Genomic DNA, 15,409 nt, shown 5'->3' with positions numbered 1-15,409 from the left:
TGGCCTATAAAACTGTTTAAACCAATTGGCTATATTTTTCACGAATTTTAATTTAGTAGCCAAAAGAACGATTTTCAGGGTCTTTTAGATTTTTGTCTATAATTGAAACACCATGTATATAATGGAAAAAATGCTTGAAATAAAAGTTATGATCCCGGATCTCCCGCATTCCCTGGTTCACAAATTTTGATGATCGGGTTAATAGGTTTCAAGAAAATATATTTTTTTTGGAAGTCAAAATATGCAAAAAATAATTTTCAAATGTTTTCAAAAACTACTTTGCCAGATGCCCTTTTTCATTAGAGGAGATACGGGTGTGGACTTCTACCCTTCTGGCGAATCTGAAGTCCCTGTACAACACGTGAAAACCTTAAATACAAAAGTTTTAGCTGTTTATCGCCATGTACAACGAACTGACATCCGAAACACATAATAGGGGGACCTATTTTTCAGTTTTTTTTGAATTTGCGGCGCATGTTTGAAAAATTTCCAAGATTAAAATTTTACCGAACCGAATCTTCTGCGTCTTCTTGGAAGATTTTTTTTTTGGTCGCGTAAACCCTTCTCAAGGAATGATTTTTTTCTTCTGCAAACGCGATTTTTAATTTTTTTTAAATACGTTCTGACCTCCCAGCCCTCCAATTTCAATGGACTCCGTCAGGGAATCAAGCTTTATATGTGTGCCAAAAATGAAGTCGATAGCTTCAACTTTCGAACACTTATCGTGTTTCATAAGAATGTAAAAAAAACAGTGGAAAATCGAAAAAAAAAAAGATGGATGCCGAGGTCCGATCGCGGCATTTTTTCACTGACTCGTATGCTCCGTGGGCTTCTTAAAAGGAGGCAAATTTGAACATAGTACGTCAAGCCGCTCGAAAGTTATGGTCAATTAATGCCGCGTCTACAGAGAAATGGAGAACGGATAACGGATAACGGAGAAAGGAGAACTGAAAAAAAAAATTTTTTTCCAACTCTGATGATTTCTGTACCAATGGGGCTCCCCTAGGACATCTCGTTCGTTGTCAAGCGTGTATACTTTCGAAAAATTCGATTTTTCGAAAGTAACAAAATTGCTTTCGAAAAGGCAAATTCAAAAAGAAGAAAATTCGGGGATTTTGGCCTTGAGAGACGCATTGCTGTTTCTATCGTGCTCCTGCGGACCACTATGGAACATTCGCAAAATCGATGCAATTTAATTGTGCTCGCACTCTGTATAAAGTGTCTTTCAATTCTCGCCGAACTTCAAAGTTACTTCAAACTTTGTTAAATATTTAAATTTGTACGAATAATATCGTTGTGGAATGATATTTTTTCAAATACCTCTCGCGCCCCGTATAATTCACGAAACCTGAAACTCTCTATCGACACAGTTTACGATACTGTTCATATCAAATTATCGCATCTTTAGCAGTTTTTCATTTATCGCCAATAATTTACCCACAAAAACGGAAATTTTAAGGAACTTTTAGATTTTCTGCCGATATTCGACACACCCTGTATATAATTCAAACAATGTTCGAAATAGGGGTGATAGCAATGGATTTCAAACGTTTCCTGGTTTATCATTTTTTCCGATAGAGTAAGTAAGTGGTTTTCAAGAAAATACTTGTTCTCTGAAACCATGCAGTACGCAGTAATAATCAATGACGTCATCGCGTCTTGACTGAGACCCATGAATAGTGATTTTCATATGGATTTTTTCAAATATCTTTAACAGAGTATGTGATAGACGAAAACCGTAAATAGAACAATTGTAGCGCTCGATGTGGCTTATTACACTGTTAAAATATTTTTCGCGAATTTTGATTTATGGCTAATAATTTAATACCGAAAAGAACGATTTCCATGGTCTTTTAGATTTTTGTCCATAATTGAAAAACCCTGTATATTATGAGATTATGAGAAAATCATGTTTTTCTGGGTTTTTAATTTTTAAAAATACTTGTCGACCCCCCACCCCCCCGTTTTAATAGGCTTCGTTGTGCCAAATTTCAAGAGGATGGTTTCAATTTTCGGACACTTTCGTGTTTCATAGCGAAGTCCAAAAAACCGATGAAAATCGAAAAAAGAGATGGACGTCTTGGTTTGATCAGACCCATTTTTTACTGGTTGGTGTACCTCGTGCACGGCTTAAAAGGTGCCAAATTTAAAGGTCGTACTGCAAATCTTTCAAAAAATTTAGCCAATTAATGCCAGAGAAACGGAGAACAGAAAACGATTTTTCGAAAGTAACAAGATTCGAAAAAAATCGATGTATTTATTTACGATCAACAAGTTTCTAGTAGCCAGTTCCTGCGCATTGCAGATACGAACAATTGGATTAAACCAATTTGTGTTTGAAGACAGGGTAAAACAATAAATTTCGCTTAAAATTTTACAACCGATGAAAACTTAAAAACACTCCTACGATTATTTAAAGGTTACTTAAATGCCCCAGACAACGTCAACCGAATAAACTTCTCAGAAGAAGAGGTATAGTAGAGAAAAGTTTGCAGCAGTTTGCCATCGGCCGGTGAAACGGACGACAAGATTGAAATGCTGATAAAACATTAAAGCCCCGGTAAACTTGTGTACTAATATCGGTCTTCCTTCTCCGACTGTCGTATCTAAACTACTTCGTAGTTCGCCGCTTTCGAGAAGGACTAAGACGGGCGCTATTGGATTGGAACTAGGTGCATGGTTACAACGCATCGGATGAGGATGCCAGCACGGACAAGCTCTATTCCTGAGGTTTTGCTGCAGTTAGAGCAGATTTATTCAAAGCTTCGGGAGTTCAGATCTTTATTATAATCGAAATCGCACGGCGAGACTTGTTGAAGCTTGTTCCGCTTTCATAATTTCGAATTCCATCTTCTGCGACATCGGAAATAAATGATATTTTCCAGAGATTGAACCACATTTTAATTTAAAAGTGGGGTCACGGTTTAAAACCGTGTTAGCGTCATCAGTGAATTATGGAGGAAAAAAGCATTGTTTAATAAAATTTTAATATTCCAAAAATTTCCAAAGTCGGTGGAAACCAAATCCATTAAAGTGCAGCAGTGTGTTAATTCCAAGAAGGGTTATTCATCAACAACCCTAACTTCAAAGTTTCTCACTCACTTTGCCTGAACCTTTTAGTAGGTAAGTAGAAGGAATATCTAACTTTCAGAACCTCCGCCCCCTCTTCAGATTTGGCTTCGGAAGTCTTCATTTCATTTATCCGCTGGAATACTTTGACATAATTCATCTTTTAGGTGGCCATGAAATATCCATCTTATGTTAAATAATTCAATTTCCGTTTAATAGTTTACACATTATTGATTGCGGTGCAAACTTTGTCCATCAACTCGGTTCACAATTGAAGAAAAGCAGTATTCTAATGCTGTTTAATTGAATCTGTTTATTATGCATGGACAAAGCAACCACATTATAAACAAAGCATGCAGAAAATTTAATGAAACGAATTATGATTTACAACGCATGAAAAAGAAAAAATTTGTCAAAATTAAGAAAAGCTTTACAAACCATTTATTTATTTATTTATTTATTTATTTATCAACGGGCCAACCGCCCAATATAAAATAAAATTCACATAAACAAAATAGTAAACAACAAAATAAAATAAAATAAAACAAAATTAAAACAGAATGAAATAGATATAGAAATAATATGACAAACATTGGTTTTCCAAAATATTAAATATTGGTATAGTTGGTCGACACGACAGTAAGGGCATTTATAAAAGTAGCGAGGCACCAACACAATGGTATACAATACTATCGCGAGGAAAAGCGGAATAGTTTTACCGACAGTCTTTAAGTTCTTTGTTAAATATTCTTGCACTCTGGAAGCAGTCAGGTTGAAAAGCAGCTGATCTAGTAAGGAAAGAACTCTGCCCATAGTTAGTACGATGGAACTCCACCTGGAAGGAGTGGTTTATTCTGGTCTGGCGGGGTGGAACGCGAAGCCCAATCTTACATAACAGCTCAGGTCCATGGGAATTTGAATGCAGTAGATTAAAAAAATGGTGAGATCCCTCTGCATGCGACGAATCTGAAGAGTTGTAAGTTGGAGAGAGTTTTCCAATTCAGAGTAATCAACATCCTCAAGTCCTTGGTGCTCCTTAAATGCTATATACCGCAGGAACCTGTATGTGGAGGACGTTATACGAAGGTGACCACACACAGGAACAATAATCCAGGTGTGGACACACGAGGGAGCAGAACAATAATCTCGAAGTCCACTGTACAACGCTTAATAAAGGTCAAAATTTGAAGTGATTTAGACACAATAAATGAAATTTGGTGTGTGTAAGTCAACTTAATATCGAGTAACACTCCAAGATCCCTTATTACGGAGGCCTGCAATAACGGTGTCCCTTTTATGTTATACGTAAGATGTATGGGGTTTCTGCTCCGGTTGGCATTTATTAATATTTTGTTCCATTCCATTCAAATCGCTCCATAGCGATAGGTGATCTAAATCGGACTGGAGTTTTATGCAGTCCTCAGCATTATGGACTCTCATATAGAATTTTAAGTCATCAGCTAATAATAGGAAACATGCGTGATGGATAGGAAAAGTATTTTAAAAACTATTTACAGTAACCAAATATTAGAATAAAGAATCTGATTTTTACATTAGGAGTTTGAAGTGTTCTAGTAGTTCTAGTAGCCTTCTTTATCTCTGATGGATGTATTTGTTCAACGTATCGTACAATGCACTTCAACGCACCTCCTAGTTAAAAATTAAATGGCGTGAGATCGGACGATCTTGCTGGCCAATCCCACAACCCCAAACGTCGAAACCAATCAGTGCAGTGAGCCGGTGCTCCATCTAGTTGGAACCAAGAGGTCCGAAGTTCCTGAGAGAAAATCATTTACCACTGTTCATAATATTTGCAGAGTTCAATGGTTCATCGAAAGTTAAAAAAAACTTACGTTAATATCGTTTAACAGGCAAAACACATTTAATGAGGATTGTCGACAGACCATTCAATTAATTGAAAATACCCTCTTCTGAAAATTTCCCTTCGTCGGCCAGCCAAAAGATGAATTATACCAAAGTAATAAAGTTTTCGGACAACCGTGCTTTAATTTGAGAAACGAAACTAATTAGTTATAGGGGCATGATAACATCATTCAAAAGAAAATTTAAATTGCTGTTAGAATATGTGATAATATACATTGATTTCACATTTGTTGGCTAGGATAGGCAAATCATTAGTTTTGACCAACCCTATATAATCTTGATATTAAGAAAGTCTGTTGGACACCTCCCGAAGCTTTGTTCAGAATTTTAACTTCCGACTGGCTCCAGTGTCGTAGTAATAAAAATTTAATTGAAGCTATGTTCTTCTCGGAAAAATGAATATAATTATTTTCTCGAAAACCGCTGAAGATATGTATTATTAGCAAATCTGAAAATGCAATAATGTACATGGTGGTCTGTTTAAAGTCTCAATATTGATTATTTGTGTCATTTTTAATATAGAATTTACTTATTCTAAATGATATTGTCTAGTTCATTCACAATAATGGCAAATGTGAAAGCCCACTTGGACATGCTGCAGCTTCTAACTCAAATTGCAGGTTATCTTTGCTTGTACTTTTAACAAAGCCACAATTTCCTCGATCAATGAATTACAGATTCTCAACAATCTGGTTCTTGCTTTCCACTGCCACTTTCTTACTCTTCATCGTCTTCTATTGATTTTTTATCCTTTTTTTAGTTGCTAAGAAAATTGTAATCCATACTCACTTCAGATTTTGACACATAGCCTAAGATAGTCCGGACAGTTTGTTCAAAGTCATAACCCAAAAAATGTCCCAAATTCTATTGTTACTCAAAAACCATCATTTTCGTTTAAGTAATTAAAATAGATTCACAACTACTCTATTGTACAATAAGTATGTAGAGACAGTCATCCGCACTGCACCTATTAAGACTGTCAAGTGATATCCTTTTAGTAAATTCCACGAAGAAATTTCCACAGCTACACAAACATCCAACACACTTTAGAAATTGTCCCTGAAGTATCTACGCTTTGAATTTGAATGTCCCATAATGAAGACCGCCTCAAAACGGCTTACTCCAAATGACGCAAGTCGACACACTAATTTGGCTGGTTATTTTAATAATTAAAAAACACTGAACGTTTAATATCGTTAAACCGGGTCCTGTTATGGCAAAACAGTTTTCCAAACAGAGTTAACTTTATCAAACACGACTTATATCCTGAAATTAATTAACACTCGCTGTATTTCAATTAATTTCTTCGCCCCACCCCGAGACCAGATGAGAATATATTATTCAAATTTTAAACAGTCAAAGTTTAACTTAAGTAGCTTTTTATGATCTCAAGAATGTCGTTTAGTACATTATGCGAATTCGTCGAAACTTTTCCACCCAGATGTCGCAATAACATTTTGAAAATCGATGGCGCTTGGCTGCTAAACGAATATAAAGCTGTAAATATAGTTTCAACTGTTGTAATCTAGAACTATAAAATCCGGAGCAAGAGCTATCAGGTGTCAACCAGATAGACAATAGTTTTCGATTGTAAAATCAGTTTCAAGTGACCTTTAGCGGTCAAACTTGATATATAGTCGGTACGATTTGCGATGGCATAGTCGGTCATAAAACCAAGAAAGAAAATGCCTCAGCATTTTAACTCATTCCACTCGTAGACTAAGAATGGCAAAACCCACTCATTTGCCTGCCAGTATTCTACCTTTGTCTATTACGCCCCGGTGTCGTATATTCGACAGAAATGTCAGCAATTACCGGATAATTACAGTAGTTTCCAATGAAAACCAGGGTAGCATGTTTGAAAAACTTAAGGCATTTTTCGATTTTTTTATATTGCATGGACAGTGTTTTCGGACCAGAAAATATAATAATTGTTTCATTTAGATCCGCCTATACTTAGACCAGAAATATAGTGCTTTTACAACCGACCCCGTGATTAACTTTGACTACTGTTTATTACTTCAAATCCTTATAGAACACCCTGTACATAAAAAAATTAACAATTTATTACTTTCTATTTCATTACATTTCTACATAGCATCATTATTAATATGCAAAATATTAAATATAATAATAATAAAGTATCAGCCGCTTAAAAAATCGTCAATATCGCTGTCGCCACCTAGTTCAATGATCAAGTCCGCCACTAATCGTTCTCGATAAATATTTTCTTCTGTTATTACTCGTTTTTCACAATTAGACCAGCTTTGTACTGATATTTTAGCTACCTCCTGCCGAATTACGTTCATTGTGCCGTCACTAAATTTTGGTGCTGTATTATTCTTATACGCGCTTTCAAGTCAGACCAAATCATCTCAGTCAGGTTAAATATACAATGGTACGGGGGTAATCTCAAGATTTCATGTCCGTTTCGTTGTGCTATCGAATAGACTTTGTAGTCTTTTCGTTGTTTCTTCGTATAGCTCTCTTCAGAATATAAATCATAAGAAATTCTTTATTTGAAGAACTAATTGGAATTTTTCCAATTTGGGCTGAATGATACGAGGCATTATCCAACACAATAACAGTATTTGGCCATAGTTTTGGCAACAGTTTATTTTCAAACCAGTCCTCAAATATTTCGCGCGAAGTACCAGCAACTTCTCTCTTTCCTCTTGACATTTGCAACAATTTTTCTGCTTCTACTTCTCCTTCCGAATTTCTTATAAAATTGTAAACATTTAAAACAATTTGTTTAGCATCCGAAGTCATTAGGTTCGACTACCATCTCCACTTCGTCTTCAAATCCTGCGTTGTTTTCCATGTCTTCTTCTAATAGGGGAACATCTGGCTCAGTGTTAAAAAACAGGAACCTTCAAAAAATGTTTAATTGTAACATTCTAATAAATATTTATCTGTAGTCTTATGACGTACCTTTATCTACCGCGAATAAAATCTGTAGTCTTAGAAAAGACTGTTTACAAATCGAAGAACTATGTAGAAGACACAAAAATACAAGAAGAAGAATGTTGTTAATCTACTGGCACACAAGACAAAAATGACTATTTTCAAACTTACCTGTAAGATAATTAGAGTACAGGTACTTACCCTTACCCTGTGAACTATCCCGTGAAAACAGCCTGGCACGGTCAAACCTCGAAAATCAAGTACATAAATACTGGAAGGATCACAGTCAAGAACGATACATATCACCTGATGTTAAAATAAACGCTTCTAGTTATCAAATTTAAAACGGTCCATTTACGTTTTAAATAAAAATTGCAAATTTCTACAAATATTCGTTACGGTCCATCTCAGGCAAGACCTACTTAATACAGAATAAACATCTGTTGGGATACGTTTTACCACGGTCCTGCGAAGGTCTGCAGTTAAAGTACTGTAAAATACTTTAAACGTCAAAGAAATAAATGCACTATATTTTTGGTCGTATTATACTTAAATATTCCCGTATCAGTAAGGAATACCCTGATCTATTATTATAATTCTGTCTCTCTTACTCCCAAGTAATATAATCGTGACCGTTAGTGACCGTATCAATAAAGTCGAGTAGAATTTTTATTTGTATCTATCTTTGAAAGAAAAGGTATACTCGTAATGAATGTTTGGACGAAATATGAGCTTTATTGGGGCCAAAAAGCTGAAATGAATTAATTTTACCACGTTGCTAAGTATTGATCCAAATCCGGAATCTATAATTATTTATGATAGTGTTTAGCGGCCAAGGGAGTAATTTAGTTTTTTTGTATAAAACAATTAACGAACATTTCTGAAGCGATCCTTGGCTAAGCCCAATAACGATATCTTGTGCCCTTCATAAGTCGTCAGAATCAATTCTCCGATAATTACATGGATAAGAGATGTCCGAAAATTGGAGGATCGACGGAAAATTTGACAGGGCTTAAGAATTTCATCGTCAAATACACCCCGTTAAAATCGCACAGAAATGGTGGCGTAGGGCTTTTTTATAAAGACGACAAAAGTGTAATAATTAAAACAGTAACAATCTAATTTAAGCGGACACGAAAAAAGTTTACATTAAAATATAAATAAGAATTAAACACAGACAAATAATTAGATAGGAATGAGTTGGCGTAATTAAACAGTTTTCCCAAAATTGAAATAAACGCCACGCCCTTTCTTGTTTATTTCGAGGCATGTACTATTTCAACTTCCTTAAATTAAGAATTCTAAAGAAAAACAGGGGTTTCCGTTTTAATTTTAGACGAACCTCGTGAAGTGAATCGTAAAATTTACTATACAAGGGCTAAAACCCAGCTGAACTGCGTGCCGTGTACAAATAAGGTAGTAAAACAAATATCTAAAATTTTAATAAATTTTTTTGGCACATTTTTTCCATCATAAATAAAGGATAATCGTTGTTTAAATGATTTAAAATAAAATTAGAAGGAACAGAGGATTGCGTCTTAATTTTTTTATTACAATTGAGCAAATTGTACGTGAGATTTTTTAAAATAACACTATTCAAAAAGAAAATATGTGTAAAAAATTTACGATGCTTCAAATATAACGGGGTGTATGCATCTATTCCTATTTTTATGCTCCATTAAATTCGATGAAAGATTTTAAATTACCAATTAGCGATATATCTATTTTTTCGGTTTTTTCTTATCAAAGTTATATTATTTTAGTGCTCCTTTGGGGATATTGTACATTTTTTAACTATTATTGATTCTTGGCGATTATTATGGACAAATTAAGACAAAATCAAATTTAACCCTAGTAGAAAATATAAGCATCCCATGCTATGCTACAGCTGAAAAATATGTTTAATAAATACATTTTTATTTATATCTCAAAGAGGAAAAAAGATATTGCCATGCCGTTTCCACTGCTTTCTGTGTATTTTTACGCTCTTTCATCCTAGCTAAAAATATGTATACTATTATATTTAAAATTTTCGAGAAAATCATAAAAATAACAGTTTTTGACATGAAGCGCCTCCTATCAACTCGTAAAAGTATTAATATGACAAATCCATTTTTGCTACCAATGCGAGTAGTTATTAATCTTTTACCTTTTGCCGATGGTGCTTTTATTCCGATTAACCATTCTTCCATGAAAGCTTGTCTTTTGCTTTTTAATTTTTTATTCTACCATGTTTTGCCTTCATTTACCCAAGTTTCATCCAGATCATAGATATTCCGGTTTTCCCTTCGAAACTGTTCAACTGCTCTTACACTCTATTAAAACTGATTTTTTGTTTTGACCACCCATGGGTGGAATGAAATCATCCTTGTTGGGTGAATTATTCTTCTGATGGTCTTTTCATTGTTATTAACTCAGTATAGTATTAAAATAGCTTCTCAAAAATTGGCTGGTTTTTGGGGTATATCATCCAACTAATACAAACAAAAGACACAAATACAAAAAATAGGCACAGTACACTCATGTTAATACAGTTGTTGGTTAGAAGTTAGAGATTCATACTATTTGAATAAAGTGGCACCTTAACAGTGCTTATTTTTTGGAAGTAACATCTAATAACCAATGCGTTGATTAGTATATGAACTAATCAAATTTCAATTCAATTTCATTTGTGTAGTATTTTATGTTAGTTTATGAGCTAAGCACTTTGCCTGTGTGACCTAAAATTTTTTTCTACTAAATTTGGTCGTCTGCGCACCACTTAATCAAACGAGCAATTTATCATTTTAAAAATAAAACGAAATCGCTAAAGATCCCGTTTTTTAATTACGAAATGTTTAAAAAAGCGGATAAGCTGATTTAAGCAATTCACCGAAACGCTTCTCATATTTCGCGCGGAAAATCAGATTACCTGAAAAATTCCCCGGTCCAAGTTGCCTAAAAGGGCAGACATTTTTATCCCGGGCATATACATATTTACATCAATAATTAAAGTATTTGGGAGTCGCTTTTTCGAAACGCGAAAACATTTAAATGTTCCCGGAATTTAATTCTACGATTATAAATTAACATTAAAATAATTTTTCTCCAACCTCCCGCAGCAAAATTTTCTTATACGATGTAACAAAGAAAAAAAAGCTTGGTTGTAAGAATTTCGAAGGCTACAGAAACTTATTCGCCTAAAAGTATCGACGAATAAGAAACTCAGGGCATTATCTACGCAAAAATAAAACGTTCGAGATTATTTAAAAACTTCGGCGCCGAAAGTTCTGCAATTAAAATTTCTTACTCGCGCTTTTAATTCAATGAAGGTGACAGTAAAGGGACGAAGAACTTTATTTCTGGATGAAGAAACACGGTACGAGACTTGCGAGAAAAAAAGACCTTAAGATCCTACCAATATATCAATTAAACTCCCGAAATATGGATCCAGTAAAAGCGGCATTCCGGCATAAAAATCGCAAAGATTCTCACGGAGTACTGCAAATCGTTACCGCAATTTTCATCCATCATTTAGGAGAATGCATACTATGGGAAGGAGCCATTAACTCCGATAATTTTTCGGTAAGAAAAACGCGCGCTTTTGTGGAAAAGGAAAAAAATAAGTAACCCACGGAACAGCGAGTATCGCAGCGAATCTTCTACGCTATTAGTCCGCATCCGTGGCAATTCCCGTTATTTACCATCAAGTACGTGTAATCCCTTTTGTAAAATTAACCACTGATTACCGGGTTTTGCGGCAAAAATGCCGCACTGTTCGATTTTTCTCTCGAAACTTCCTTAATAAAGAATTATAGGCGGAAATATGCCATTATTTATATGCAAAGTATGAAATAGGACACCCTTAATCCTGACCTACAGAGGCGAAATTGGGTTTGCATCGATTGTTTTACAGTTTTTAATCAGTGAAACTGTTGCAATTTCGACATGAGACATCTCAGTGGCGTATCGACAGGGGTAACTCTATTTCATGTGATACATAAATTAAACAAGACTTTCATATGCTGAGTTTAAAGTATGAACAAAAATTAGCACATTGCCATTGTCATCTTCCATTACACACAAGCCCTAAGGGTTGAGGCATTTTTGGTTAGCTTTTTATAAATTTTCAAAATTTTAAGTAAACGGAAAAAACTGCCGAACCACTTTCCAATGGTCCAAATAGGTAATAAAAATTGTGATCGATGACGTCGCTTTAATCTTTTCCCAAAACATGTTTTCCAGTAATGTTGGTGTAGCGTCGACGAAAGAAGACAACTCGGTTTATTCGATACTCTTTATAAAAATCGTTGCACATTGCCGATGACCATACCATAATACATAATAATAATAACAATACATACCATATTAACAACTCTATATGGTGAGGTTTACTGATTCAGCGGTACAATAGAATATATTAGGAAACTTATATTTGATAAACATGCAGTAAAAATGATATTAATGAACTATACACCCCCTTTCCCAGAGAATCGCCACTTGTGAAGGTCATTTCTGTTACAATTATTATTAAATGCATTATACGTCTGTGATAATTATGCAAAAAATCTAGGGCATACTCTTTTAAGACTTCCACCTTACCACTGTACACTTAATCCCATTGAACATGTTTGGCACCAACTGAAATCTGCCATTCGTCGTAACAATGTTTTTTACCGTGTTAACTCCTATGTCCTCAAACTTATAGAAACCGAAGTTTTTAACATCGCTCCACAAAGTTGGGCAAATTTTGTTAAACATATAGAAAAAGCAGAACAATCGTATATCCATGTTGCAACAAGTAATAATTAGAACAGGCGATGATAGCGATAGTGATACTGATATATTATGTGAATAATTTTAAGTAATTTAGGTAGATAATAAAAATAATTTGCAATTTTATTTTAGATTTAAACATAAATACGTACATAAAGAAATAAATATTGTTTAGTATCTTTCCTAACAAAACCCCAAATAATTAAACTCTAAGCAAAGTACGGACCTGTTCGGCCATATTTCATTCATACAGCTTGCCCAGGTCTTTCCTTAACTCGTATCAGTTAGTCACTTTCTTATATCTATGAACCGACTTTACTTTGCTGCAGCTAACAAAATAATTATTGTTGTTTAAAGTTTGCAAACCTTGTCGATTTTTAATAACTTGAAAAGCAAACATTTTAATTAAGTATAAATCCAAAAGGTTTAAGTTAACTTATTAACAAGAATTCATATTAATAGCACATGCTTCTCGACCTACGTTAGCCTTTCTATAATTCAAACATCGAAAACTTCAAAGCAATTTGTGACTAGGACTTCAGAGAAATCGTCTGATCACTTGTGTACGAAGCAGATTAACTTCCTAGATTTCCACAAACATGAAACTTTTTTATTTCCCAGTTCGCGGTTATCCGACGACATCACTGAACGGAATACTTTTGGTTGCATAAAGTCGGTAATGAAATTTCATTGTTTCAGGATGGATAAATACCTGGGGATAGTTCCCGAATAATTAGAAATCCTTTACCGAAAATGAATCATCGTGTTAAAAAGGCTTTCCCGATACTCCTTGTCCTCTACGAAATAATAGCTACTTCAAAAGCGGCAGGTGAGTAGAACAAAATTCGTTTAACATTTTCTGCGGGCACAATTTATTAATTACCAAAAACGCTTTTAGAGTTCATTAATACGGCTAGTTTAATGACTGGAGAAGCTAACAGGAATAAACAGGAAGTATTTTAAAAGGGTGAGAAAATGAAGAACGGTGCCGAAATTACTAAATCTTCCTGTGTTTAATTAGAGTATTTGACGTTGCATTTTGAGAATAATTTTAGTCCTTCGCAATTCGGACCTAAGCTAAACTAAATGCAACGGCCTTACTTGTTGTTGTGGTTAATTAAAACGTAACGTAAAGGTAAAAAAATGTTGCCGCTGGTAAATGCAACGGTTAAAATATCCTTTGATCTTAAAAGGCACCTCGACACTAGGATTGTTCGAACAACAAAAACACTATAAACTATTTGTCAGAATTAGTAATATTTTTTGAGATTTCTTGACTGATTACGACATAAAATTCTACAGTTGTAATGCCAAATTATAAATTTGTAAGAAACAAAAGATATTTAAATACGATTAGGAATAAAATTTAGTACTCCAATACACATTTAAAAGATTACTAGTGTGATGTATCTTGTTTGAAAGAATTAAAACTCTAACGGTAATAACTAAACCACGAATCACTGTTCATAATAAATCAGGAATTTGTCACAAAGTATAAAAAAATCATTAAAAACATATCTCCATCATCAATAAATAATTTATTGTTTTTTTATTGGATTCCTTAAGTCAATTCCCGCTCTAAATAAGTAATAAAGTCAACAAAACTCTTTATTTATATATAAAACCATATCAACTTCGACGATTTCCATAGGTGCATTTGAAAATTTTCTTTGAAATTAAGTGTTTATGTTAAATTAAAAAAAAGTGAATCTAAGTAGTTTGATTCCTATTTCTTTAAATTTGGATGCACCAAAAACGCGTTAGTTTGTACAAACTTAAAAAAAAATACAAGGATCAAATTTGACAAAAATAACTAATAGAAAATGTTCCTATATCATGCGAACTTCAGTGGAGACACTGTATAAGTATGTAAAAGTACATGCTGCGGAATACAGAACAATTAAGAATGAAGTTAAAATGAAAAACTGGGAATAAAAACAAATATTTATTAACAAATGGGAATGATAAAAGTAAATAGACTTTAATATACTAATATATACAAGACTCTCGTTACGTTAAATGATAAATGTTAAATTTTACCAAAATATTTGACAATGATAGTTTGTGATGGCTCCGTGCAGAAAGTTTTAAGTTATGATTAAATTATTAATTATTAAATTAAATGATTTTAAGTTATGATTAAAATACCCTTCAAATTATGTTATCCTTTTATTTCTTTTCTGAGTAGTTTTTTTTGTTGTGAAATTTAAGAAATAGGATTAAAATTGAAACTCTAAAATGTGAACACTCACATTTTTCTATTTTTCATTTGAATTTATCGAAGTTTGAAGAAGCAACGAAAATCGGCTACAGAAATGGCTCCTTAAAAATGTCTTCCCGGGCCAAAGCGACGTTAAACGGGATATAGATTCGCCTTTGCGTGTAAATCGATAGCGACCTCTTTACTAAAAAAGAGCTATTTCCGAGGTTAACCAAAACCTTATCAAAAATTCTGAAAAACAAAATTGTCATTTACGTATTTTTATAGGATATACGGGCAAACTTTGTTCGCCGGGTAATACTTTAACGAGGCGATATCATAATTTTAAAGTAATCTTTGGGACATAAAATAGGTACTCACAAAAAAACGCCTTTTTGCATTGTTAAGATTAAATTTTTCAAATAAACAACTGTGGAAGGGAAATATAAACCTCAAGAATGCATTAGTAAAAAACAAACGAATCGAGAATACAAATTAAAAAAGTTGCTATGACTGTTTTTGTTTAATTATATTGAATTATAATAATTTCATGGATAAACCATCAGTGAAAAATATTTTATTTAGATAATTAAA

At 33.8% G+C, this 15,409-nt stretch overlaps 1 protein-coding gene across 1 annotated transcript in view; it reads left to right on the top strand.

Annotated features, from left to right (window-relative positions):
- The window catches only part of LOC132695758 (zwei Ig domain protein zig-8-like), a 222,017-nt gene that overhangs the window by 156,715 nt on the left and 49,893 nt on the right, over positions 1-15,409 (top strand). The window contains exon 3 of the mRNA XM_060660214.1: positions 13,315-13,444. Within this exon, the coding sequence (XP_060516197.1) occupies positions 13,369-13,444 (76 nt within the window). The 5' untranslated portion in view covers positions 13,315-13,368. The remainder of the gene's footprint in view (positions 1-13,314; positions 13,445-15,409) is intronic.

The sequence above is a fragment of the Cylas formicarius genome, unplaced genomic scaffold (genome assembly GCF_029955315.1).
Source record: "Cylas formicarius isolate icCylForm1 unplaced genomic scaffold, icCylForm1.1 PGA_scaffold_12__32_contigs__length_19106922, whole genome shotgun sequence".
Taxonomy (NCBI): Eukaryota; Metazoa; Arthropoda; class Insecta; order Coleoptera; family Brentidae; genus Cylas; species Cylas formicarius.
Note: the sequence above shows the minus strand (reverse complement) of the source record. Positions and strands in the feature narration are given on the sequence as shown.